General features: G+C 43.6%; 1 protein-coding gene across 2 annotated transcripts in view; it reads right to left on the bottom strand.

The window, feature by feature from the left end:
• Positions 1-12389, bottom strand: part of LMF2 (lipase maturation factor 2) — a 482758-nt gene that overhangs the window by 258530 nt on the left and 211839 nt on the right. For both annotated transcript variants that reach the window (XM_069629496.1, XM_069629497.1), the window contains exon 5: positions 7976-8154. In XM_069629496.1, the coding sequence (XP_069485597.1) occupies positions 7976-8154 (179 nt within the window). The remainder of the gene's footprint in view (positions 1-7975; positions 8155-12389) is intronic.

Below are 12389 nucleotides of genomic sequence, written 5' to 3'. Positions count from 1 at the left end.
CTACATCAGATTAAGGGTATCCAGATGGCAGGGAAAGAACAAAACAATGGCCTTCGCAGATAACATGCTTGTGGCCCTGTCAGATCCAGACCAATCTCTCCCAGCACTACTTCAGGAACTCTGCACATTCAGAGCCATCTCCAGTCTCAAAATTAACAAACATAAATCAGAGATCCTAAACCAGACAATGGACCCTTGTGGACTCTGAGAACTGTCCCGCAAAAACAGTATGAACAAAGCAACAAAATCACCTATCTAGGAATCAAGCTAAAACCATCGGTGACACCTATATGTAGCCAACTACGAGCTTAATAACCCAGCTGAATGTGATCCTAGAGAAATGGAACCCCCTCAACATCTCATGGTGGGGCAGGATGGCAGCGATCAAATGACCATTCTACCCAAGCTCCTATACCATTTCCAGATGCTCCCGATAAAGCTCCCGAAAACATTTTTTCAGGTCAACAAGTTAACTGCCTAAATATGGCAAAACAAGAAACCAAGAATAGCAATGACACTAAAGCACAGAAACAAGGTGGACTGCCACTCCCCCACTTCAGGAAATACTATGAAGCTGCACAATTACGAGTAATAAAGGAATGGGTAGCGCACACCCCTCTACACATTTGGGCAAAAGAAAACTAAGCAGTGGCTGGCACCCCTCCTTCAAACCTACTCTGGAGAAACAGGAGATATAGGTACCCAAATACCAAAGTTGGCAAAGTGATGGGAGCAGGATTGGTGATTAGGACGCAGCAGTCAAGCGAGGAAAGCAGACGACGTACCAGTCACCATTCACACCGATGTTTGGGAACCCAGACTTCCAACCGGGGATGGACCACACCGCTTTTGCTAGCTAGAAACAAGCAGTATGTACCATAATTTGAGATGTACAAGGGTACAGCAATCAGGAAATTCCGGGAATGCATTCAGAAGCTGGGAATGAAACCATCAGATGAGTATCAACACCTTTAATTAGCACATTGGCTGGCGACCCCGGCCAACAGGGAGGCTGCCACAAGGCAGCTGACAAAATTTGAATTATTCATGACAATGGACCCTGGGTCCCACAGACTAGTATCGAAGCTGTACAATCTCCTGAATGAACGAGAGGTGCAATGGAACTACATGAAGTGGGAGAGGACGCTGGGAGAACCCATACAATGGAAGGAGGTATGGCATAAAATCCCAAAACTGGCACGGTCTATAGAACATAGAAACATGGCAAAAAAAATCCTTCTCCAATGGCACCTCACCCCCGAAAGATTGCAGATAATCTATCCAACCATCATCGAGAACTGCTGTTGAGGCTGCATGCAACTGGAAACAGGTGTGTTGGAGCTGCACGGCCCCAATACATTTTTGGAAGGATATTAAAGAACAAGTAGGGAAAAATGGTGCAGGGAACAGAATGCCTCAAAGTTAGGAACTGGCTGGCAGGCTTCTGCAATACGGCACACAGAACACACCATAAAGACCCCCTCCCCCGAAACAGTGGCAATGGCTCCAGAAAGTATGGAATTTCATTTCTTTGGAATGGATGACATACAAAATCCAGGGAAGTCCAGAAGACTTCCACACAAACTGGGGCACCATCCTGACATAGCTGCAGAGCGATTACATTCTCCAATGGAGCCTGCACAAGATCTGTATCCTGAACATTTTATAGCTAAAGTAAGAGGACAATTGAAGACTAACTCAAATGGTTGTCTGCCATCCAGGGGTGGAGGGAGGGATCAGGGGGGGGGGGGGGGGGGGGGGGTTGTTTAAGATGTGTAATATTTAGATTACAAACCAATAAAAATATATTTTTTTAAAATAACCTGCATTTTGAGCCATCTCAACGTGTGCTGCAACACCCCCAATACCCTGGGAGCTCGAGCCATTGCACAGTGCACGGTCGTCCAAATTCCAAATCTTGAAATTTGGGGGCATCCTGCTAGACCTCCAGAGACTGAGTCCTTGAAGTCCCCTTACCAGAGTGCTGGACCAGATTAGCGACGAGAATAAGACCCGCGATATTCAATCTTCTCCTGGCTCCCGACTAGGGTGACAAAACCTCAGAGCCGCATCCAGCCATGAGGAAAAACTACAAGAGCCTTACATATTGATCCCTGCTGCAAATTCCCTTTCAATGGCTCTTTAGTCACCACGACAAGGAATTCAAGGTCCAGGTTTCGAATGCAGATTCTGAAGACTTCCTGCAGTAAACTCTACGGTGCTAAGGTGCCGTGTTGGCTGGGGTATTACTTACCTTGATGGTCTTGTGAAGCTTTGGGGCGAATTCATGCGATTGAGAGTTCCCTCATCCAGTTTGTCCAGGCACAATGCTGGATTCCATCTAGAGTGTCTTCTCTGAAGTTCCTGGACCCTTTTCTACCACTCTAAAGTGAACTTTGGTACTTGTTTTGTTTTCAAAAGTTACTTCCTTGTAATAGAGTTGGTAACTGTCCCTCTGAAATACAAGTAGTTACAATAGTTCTTCCCTTTTTTTTTTAAATGTGTTCTGCCATTCTTAAAAGTATATGTAGGTTTGTTTTACTGGCCTGTGAATAGGATCCTACTCTTCCCAAAATTAATGCTGTTGGCTTCACCCAACTATTTCTTTCAGAATACAAGTGTACAAGTTCACCAACTGGGTTTTGGTTCTCCTGAGCTGCTGATAGTGTGTCTAGAATAAGTCTGCCTTAGGTTTCACCTACCTTGAATAGCTGTGTACCATTAATAAGTGTACTGTGTGTTTTACTGAACTTGGTCTGCTTTGTGCAACCCTAAAATAGAGTAAAGCGTTATTGCTTACCCTAATCTGTGTTTCACTGATCTGAAAAGCACCAGTAATAGTTTATTACAACATTAGGTCTTGGTCACCTGGTATAACTGGAGGCTATCCTGAATGTAGCTATAAGTTCATACTGTCCCATGAATTTCTGTTCCACTATTCAGAAAAGCATCCTGGTAACAGTGTTGGTTATCAAGGGATTTCACGGAGTGTCACTGCATGGTTGACAGGGTCTACTACCCTTTAATTACGGTCAGTAGTCAAAAAGTAATTGCAACATGGTTTTTCTCTACAAGAATAGCTGATAATTGTGTTTATATGTAATAGTATTTATTTGCCCCAGTTTTACCTTGGTCTACTTCTATTTAAAGAAACCCTTCATTTTTACAATACATAGTGTTTGTGCTCATTTGGACCATACGTATGCTACAATTTCTTTTTACCACGCTACAGCCCTCTCCTATCCTAAGATGAGCCTGACTGCTCTGTCCATGCTACCCTATTCTCAGGTGGTACATCCTTATTCTAAGAGTGGATCTTATACACTGCCCGAGATGAAGTGGTTTTATGAAGTTGTGGTAGGACCTTAGAAAAAATGTCCCAACACTAGTGGGCTACAGCTTGCTGTATCCCAAATGATACTCAAGAGGGCACTCCAGGGCTCAAGTCGAATAATTTTCACACAGATTACCTTTTTTCTGAGTTAATGGGTCAGATGTTGCCGCATGGGGGTCCAGGCCCAGCTGTCCTCGCCATTCTGAGACAGAAACCAAGAACAGATATGACAGGATACTCGAATGGTATCTTGGTTCCATACAGCAGTCCAAATGAGTGGAAAGCCAGGAGAGAATAAATGTGACAGGTTGGGAGGCTGCAAGGTCATTGGCTGGGTGCTGTCAGGCCAAGTCTGAGGCTTGCATTCAAGCCCCGGATTGCCTCTATGAACTAGCCAAACAAGGAATTCCTTCTGGATATCTTTTATCGCACCTGGGCATAGAAGTCATCAAGCAAACGAGGCAATGAGTCCTACGGGTGAATGGGGCAACAGAAATGCAGTGCAACAATTTGTTTCAATAAAATACTATCCCCACTAAGATTTATTCAAATACTTCAATGTACAGTATACATGTAGGATACTAGAAATTGGATTAGTAGGTTACTTTAGAAGAAAACCTAAACCCCTTTCTTGGTAGCCTTTTGGCGCTGCAACTACCACCCACTAGAGGGTGATAAGCAACCTACCCGTTCTAGATGTGCAATTTACAAATTCCAATCAACATAGAAAAAACACAACATAATAGTAGCAGTGTCTTGAAATGAGGTACCACATTTTAACTGCTCCCTTAAACGCAGTCTTATTTTCCTGATTGCAAAGGTGACTAGTCAAATACAGTTTGTCCGCAGAAAATGCAGTGAAGGTGTTTTCTGCCTATAGCAAAAGCAATGGAAAAATACAGATTAAATCCATTACTGTACCAATTAATTTGCTTGTAACACTGCAGCAAGTTCTATAGGTCACTCAGCATATCCACTCTTCATCATTGGCCTTTCACCAAGCCTTTCCCCTGTTGTGGTGGTGCTGGCTGGCGACCGTCCTGTGCTTGATGCCCTTGTTTTTGTAACAGCACTGATCTACCCTTCAAAATTAATGGCTAAACTTACTAAATCAAGGGCCATTATTCCACAAAGGTTATGTTAATATTTTCTTTTTGCATCTTTCCCTCCAGAAAGATCATTTGGAGCAGTTTTTTTCTTTACCTTGAATCCAGCTCCGATTTGGAGGCAAGTAAAGACTTGCATTTCCGGTTTTGCTCATTCTTATGGGGTAACTGACTGCCTCTCAGTACTGAGACTGCTGCCGAGGCATTCAATTCAGAGTCATTTCTTTCGTCACCAGACTGAGGAATCGGGAGACCATGTCAGTCGCTGCTGCATAGTGGAGATTCCAGCTAAGAACATTTCTTCTGACCCAAGGTACTGTGAGTTGAAAGATGGAACTAATCTTGAGCCAAGAAGTCGCTCCGGTGTGACCAGTGCGCGTGAAGGTGCCCAGGGCGTTCACTACCTCTTACCCAAGCTGCCAGCTTTGGTCCCTTTAGGGAGTCTTGTTGCAGGGCCCCCTCGTGTTAGATCTTCAAGTAATCTTATCCTAGAGACTTAAAGTATCCTTAGGAACTTTCACTGTTTTACTACTTAAGACTTTGAATCTACTGCAAACTGACTTTTTCGTATAGTTAGGGATTAGGCTTTTAAAGAGTTAGTTTGTCCTAAGTGTCTCTAGAACGTTGAGCCCTGTTGCTGTGTGAATAAGCAACCCTTTTCCTTCCTAAAAGACTATTTTACGTGGTTTTGCTAACTAAACAAAATTACTTTATATCTTTGTCTTAACACAAGTGCGCAATACACTGTAGAACTGTCAGTGTCCAACTCTGGAAGAATTGTACTGCGAGCAACTATCATTGAAGCAGTGGCCTTTGAAAAGTAGATTTAAGAATTCTTAAGTGGAGTGGTTAGTGATAAGTATTTATCAACCTTTACTTGTGTAAATCTAATAAATGGTATGCTTAAATTGTTTAAATGTTTCTTTGGATTATATTATTTACTGGGTGCAGTGACTTTACCTACAGCTCACATCTTCTTATAAGCCTGACTACTCTGCCACTCTACCAAAGTTCCTTGAGTAGTGCAGACTGATAAAGAGTTGGAGTCCTGTGTGCAAAGGGATAGTTTGGAAAACTCCCCCAACATCCTCTTACTCAATTTTCCAGCAACAACTTTATGGGTTTCAAAATCCATTGGGGCCACGTACTGCTCTGCTTGGTCTGGTTGATGAAGAAACAGAGTTTCCAGGTGCAGTGGTAGTGATAGCATGGAATTGATTTGGCCCGTCACAGTACTTTCATTACAGTTCGAGAGACTGGTCAACTGGTCACCCTTGCCACAAAAGGAAGATTACTTCTGCAGAGCAGGTGACCTCCACGGAGCGTAGAAGACAAGTTGGAAAGGGAGTTACCATGGTCAGGCAACCACAGGATTTTCGGTTGCCAAACAAAGGAGAAGTCCCTGCACGGCTTCTGTTCGGACCGAATGAGTGGTCATGCAGGAGCAGGTGTCTTGTAACACAAGTAGAAGAACCTCCAAGTTCCAAGGATGCACTATAAAGAAGCTCATCAGTATACTGCGTGGGACCAAGGACCCTCCAAAGGCTGAGCAGGCACAGATCTTCGAACAGGTGAAGAGTCTTGTTGTTCCTGCAGGGCCATGGGTTGAAGAAACAAAAAGGCCCTTCTTGAGATTAGGCCAGAGGAGTAGGGCTTCACCAGCCCTTGGCAGGAGACAAAGCTCGTCAACTGCAAAGTCCTCCTCCGGTCTTCAGCCAGCTGCACTTCATAGGGGTATTGGATCCAAAGATCTGTCAAATTGGTGCAGAGTCCTCCTTTTATCCAGGATTTGGACCAGCATCGCCACCAGGGACACCAATGGTGAGGATCTGCATCATACAAACTAGTATGGTCTGTCCAATCCTGGACAGACACTGGCCAAACATACTGGCCAGCACCAGACTCAGGGCCACAAGATGTGGATTGGGAACAGAGTTACCGCCACACACAGACCGCCACTTTGCCCGAGAAAGGACTTTTCATTTATGGCAAATCCAGACCAGAGTGGACAGGCCAAAGGACAATGTGTCCAAAGTAAAGGCAAAAGGTAAAGGCACAGCCATTTTAGCGAATGTTACTCTAAACGCATTAAGCAGTGATTTGAAAAAGCACACCAGTACAAAGTAAAAAATACAGTAGAAAAAACATCCACTGCCACCAGCACAGCCGGTTATTAAAGTTATAAGGATACAAAGTAGTCTAACTGCACTTCACTTAATACGATGCGTGCAGCTTCAAAAATACAAGAAATCCACTAAAGGGAGACTGTCTCCCAGTACTGAGTCTTATGACTGCTCACTTTTCCCATAACAATGAGCACAAGTTTGACTTACCGACATAAAGTCAGGTCAATAGATCAAAGAAAGCAAAAAGGAAGGGTGTCATATAGAAGTCTATGGGAGAAATGCAGCAAAAAGAAAACCATTCCTAACACTCACCATAATATCTACTTATGCATGCAAATTCATCAAAAGTTTTTTATTCAAAGTGGTGGCAAGGGGGTTTTGATGCAAGGGCTCTCTATAAGCAATACTATTTTTTGGACTTTGCAAACCATACACAGATTTGCCATAGAACCTGTAAAACAATGGGTGGGCATGGGGTGGTGACAGCATTGCCATTTCAGTCATACCCAAGCTCCTCTCCTGAGCCACAGAGCACCATTTTATGCTCTGCGAAAGACAGAAGTTATACGATTGGCAGGAGAGTGGACCAAACGTGCAGGATAACGAACTGCGAGTCTGGGACTGGGAACCACATCTGCTATGAGAAAATATTAGCTTGGCAGGAGAGTGAACCAGGCTATATCGAGAGTCTGGGATCCAGCACCCAGGTGAAAGTAGAGGATACTGGAATTTGGTAAGAAAGGAATCTTACATTTTATAAGGAACTGTAGGTTTACAAGATAAAGAATTATTAAGCTAAGCCACATATTCCTGTGAGTTGTCCATGGATATTTACTCAAGTGCATAAAACTGGCTCAAGAGCCCAAAAAGGAAAAGAACTCGAGGAAAGGAGCACAGCCCTAGCAGGGGAATCCTGCATTTGTGAAGATTATTTAATCACTTATTATGTGAAAGATTAGGAACTTTTCTGTTGGTTGAGAACACAAAGAACACTTGTTACTTAAACAAATAATCCGCACAGTTACTTTAGATTAGGGTTGGGGACAGCAGCAGGTTTTGGGACACATTGACTTATTTTCAGACTTCCTGACAATTTCACTAGATTTGAGGTAGGGAAAGCTTTAGGGATAGCAAGGCATTTATCCAACCCTTTCTTATTTAATAAAGGTTTAAACCCAAAACCATGGCACCATTGTGTCTGAGCCTTACTGCTGCACCCTTGCACTTCCCAATACATAGTGCATTCTCGCTCAAGGCATGCTAAGGTAATGCTGGGAGGGGCAAATTGTTGTGCTACGGTGCTTGTGTCAGTTCTGCACTTTAAATCGACCAAATAAACAAAACCCATACAAGCCCCCCACTCCTTTATCACTGCCCTACTTTTGCATGAATAGGTCTGAGCTCATCACCTGGGAATAGAAGGCAAAGATCCGGAGGCGACGAACTGGCATGAAGAAGAGCAGCGGGATGCCAATCTCGATCACATAGGTGGCAACAACAGATAGTTTCTGGAACCAGACAGGAAGCTGGTGCGCATACCAAGCAGCAGGAGTCGGGATACATTGAGTCTCGTAGTGATAGGTCAGTGCTGCGAGAAAGGAGATAAAACCATGTTCTGTGTGAAAAGATACTACCACTACATAACATACATTTCAGTATAAAAAAGAATGCAGGGACGATTAACCAGGACAACAGTCATGCTGTACTCTCCAAACACGGAACACTCTCCCCTGGGTCAATTCAGCCACCACATCCCAGGCACTTCAAAACGAGTGCCATCACCACATGGGCCAAAGCTAAATCACATTTGATCAGGTGACCTAGATGCCCCTGTGTTTCCACACCTACGAGCAGTATGCGCAATCCACACCCCAGCAAAAAAAAGAAACGTACTACCTGCAATAACCCCTCCATGACTTCTGAGGAGCCTACCTAAAGAGTTTTTAATATAGCGTATAAAAAGATATTCTAGATACATCCCCATTTAAAACTATGCGTTTATGAACTAACTTTGCGTCCCAACATGATTTTTTTTTAGTTTACATAGAAAATCAAATCCAACAGAAAATGATTTACCATTAAATGATCAAATAGTGAATGGAGATCTAATGATTGAAAAACATTCAAGAATTCAGCAATACACCATTCCAAAATGGCCTTAAATGGAAGACAAAGAGGCAGTAAATACTTTTGAGTCCTCTTTTCTTTTCAAAACAACCTATATGGCATACATTAATAACTGTAATCTTATTTCTGGTGCTTATATCGGATTAGATTCACATGCGTTGCATAGGCCGCCATATAGTGGTACATGCAGAGTATTGCATGATGTTTTCTAAAGTCGAAAAGGGACATTGACTGGGCATGTCTAATACCATCCTAGTGTGACGTTAGATTTACTAATGGTCCTTCACGCGTCAAAGTCTCTCAGATGGTTTTGTTTGGCATGAGGAAGCATGAAGTGTGTGTTTGGGTACATAAGAGCAAGTGTAAGATGTTTGATGACTATGTACCTTCAACTCGAAGAGGGGAGGGAGGGGGGGCACATGTGAATCTAAGCAGATAAGCATCAGAAATGTGATTACCTTAAGTAATGTATGCCTTGTGGATCTGCTTAGACTCCCATGCTTTGCATAGACTAGCGAGCAGTACCTGGAGAAGGTGGTGGGTTGTTAGACGGTACAGCAGCAAAGAGATTTTAAGACTGCTTGTCCCAACTGTGAATCTTGTTTGGAATGTGTATCCACACAGTAATGTTGTGTAAATGTATAGAACTCCAAGTAGCAGCCTTTCGAATTGCATCTAAAAGGACATTTGTAACAAAAAACAAAATAGCTCCTGTGGCACGTGTAGTGTCCTTGGGGCATGAAAGGCAGAGAGTTGTTAGAGTAGCACATTTCAATGCATTCAACTATCCACTTTGATATAATTGGAGGCAGGATTCCCTTCTCTTCCAGTAGCTAATGGAAACAAAGAATTGATCAGACATTGATGGGCTTTGTTTTGTTAAGGTAATACATAATAGCCCTCCTAACATCTAATGTATGGAGCCTTTTCTGCTGAATTGGTAGGGTTTTGGAAAAAAGTTGGAAGTTCCATGTCAACCAGTCCATACAACTCTGAAATAGATAAATAGATTGTGGTGAAAAACATGGTTGTGTTCTTAGCACCACGGTCTTTATAGATTACCACAAAGGGATCTTGGACGGAGAGTGCCTGTAGTTCACGGACCCTACTAATGGATGTAATGGCAATGAGAAAAGTAGTCTTGTAAGTGAGGCTCTTAATACGGATTATGCATTGACTCAAAAGGGGGACACAAGCTTTGCAAGAAAAATATTTAAATCCCATCTGGGAGTGGGATTTGAAATAGGTGGGTGTAATCATTTAATCTCTCCATGAATGCTTTAACCACTGGCACATTCCACCACAAAACCTTTGTTTGGGAGCTGGTTTATGCAGATACTGAGGCTAGATAAACCTTAGGAGTGGAAGACTTACTCTTAAGCCAACATGAAATAAAATCAAAAACAAAGTGTAAAGGAGAACAATCAATTGGACTGATGTCTAAACAAACCATTTCCATTTATTGTAGTAAGAATGTCTGGTATTAGGTTTGTGTGCCTCTTTAAGGAAGTCCATACATCTTTGTGTTAAATTGTGATAACGAAATGACTTCAGGAGCCATGCTGCCAACTCCAGTGTTTGAGAGCACAGCTGATACTGTGCCCTGATGTTGGGACAATAAAGAACAAAGGGGTGTCCCAACGAGCTACCTTTTGATGTCCGCACTAGAGGTAGCATAGCTACCTCTAGTGCGGACATCAGTTAGCTCGTTGGGACACCCCTTTGTTCTTCAGGATATTCAGTCCTTCCCCTACGAGACCCTAACTAAAAAAAGAGGACTACTGCTTGATCAGTGAGCTCATTGAGTATCTACCTGATGTTGAGACAACATGTTTTATGGGCATGGAAGTGACATTGTGAGCAGGTGTGAGAACCATGGCGGACATGCCCATATTGGAGCCATCAGAATTAGTTTGACTTGTTCTTGGTGCATTTTGTGGATGATCTTGTGGGAAAGTGTAAGCAAATCTTCCTCACCCATTCATCTACAGACCATTCCCTGTTGCACCTTGTCTGGGGGTACCGCAACAAGTAGTCTAGGAATTGTGCTTGGTTGCAAATAGATCTGTGTTGTGTCTCCCAGTCGGAGTAATCTTCTACAATGTCTTTGTGTAATTGCCCTTCCTGTGCGGTTACCAGACAACCAGTGTTAAGGAGAATTTTCAGTTGCTGTGCTAATTCCTTTTAACAAGAGACCCAGCACCTTTGCTGGGCTGATTTTAACCTGAGTGGAACCTTTTACCAATCATTTACTCTGAGTTTTTATTTGTACTGCTTTTGTGAAGTTTTGGTTACCTCCATATGTTTAAGAGAAGCATCCATTTTTTGTCCGACACCCAGCACCTTCTGCAGTGTCACTGAGGAGTACCTTGGACTTGTCTTCATGTTTAATTACATTCTCGCATGAACTACAGTTCCCAAGAGTAATAAGGTAAAAGTGCTCACCTTTTCTTTTGTAGGTTGAGCACACACCAACTTAAGTGGGGTGCTGGGGGGTTACATTGCAACTCTTATCCCACTAATCCTGGAACTTTGCTACAGTGACTAACCTGAATGGCTGGTGGCAGTGGTTACATTTACTACCTTTTTGTGCAGGTTACTAGCAGGCTGATTTCGCCGATGCAGTACAACACCCATGGGTGACCTTTCTCTCAACATGGCCCCAGTTTTTTTCTCTCACAATTTTTGGTTTTCCTTCTGGCCTCTATTGTTTCATGTAGATGAGTCATTAGTGAGTTCTGCCGTTCGCGGGCTACACCACTGAAGCCCATCCAGGCTCCAGTTTGTCGGGGAAGGCAGGAAGTGAGAGAGGGTCCTGAAAAACTTCACTGTCCTTTGTAGGTATGCCTGGCTGAAACCAGTTCTAACTGCGTGGCTGGCTGTCCTGCAGGACAACAAACCCCCAGGTGATTGACAGCTCCACGAGAGTGAGTGAATGGGTTCCAGCACATAAGGAGAGTATTTTTGGACTACAGACAGTTGACTACTGGAAGAAGGAATCCAAAGAAGACAAGCAGTGATGCCAGCAGCACCTTCAACTACCGCGGAAACACCAGATAAGCTGTGCTGACCCAGTTTTCCTCTCGACAGGGAAGCTCCGCCAATGACTACTTCCTCCCTTAGGCTAGTGGTACCTTCAATTTCAGCCACCCCCCTTTCCGCGCCAGACATCCTGTGACTTTCCAAGGCTGCAGACCACCAATATCCAGAGAACCTGGACCATTTGCAAGTGCATCGACTTAGGAACATCGAATCTTGCTGAAACTTTGCAGGCATCCGTGTGGACATCCAGGGGCAGGAATTCTTCACCAACATTCCCCTAAAAGTAGTTCAGGACAGAGTAAATCAAAGAGAATCCAGCCAGCAATATTAGTTACTTCTTGGCAGAGGTGCAGACAAGGTAGGGCCTGAGCAGGCCACACCGACCCAAAAGCTGTAAATGCCCCCTCAGCATAGTGGGCATTTACAGATGTCACTGTCACTGTGGTGGGCCCAAATACATTAGCTTCAGGCACCACTTTAACAATTCTGGCTATGCCTCTGCTTCTTGGCACTTCGAAAAAGGCACCAAAACCAGAAAGCCGCTGAAATAAGCTGAAACCTTTGCTGCGGGCACCCTTTCTCTCCAGTGCTGCTGCAAAAGTCTATCAAATGTCCCCCTTTCGTCACCATGACCAAGGAGCAGGAATTGTGGTC

The sequence above is a fragment of the Ambystoma mexicanum genome, chromosome 12, assembly GCF_040938575.1.
Source record: "Ambystoma mexicanum isolate Mex_15411 chromosome 12, UKY_AmexF1_1, whole genome shotgun sequence".
In the NCBI taxonomy this organism is placed as follows: Eukaryota; Metazoa; Chordata; class Amphibia; order Caudata; family Ambystomatidae; genus Ambystoma; species Ambystoma mexicanum.
This window is presented reverse-complemented; position numbering and strand designations above follow the sequence as displayed.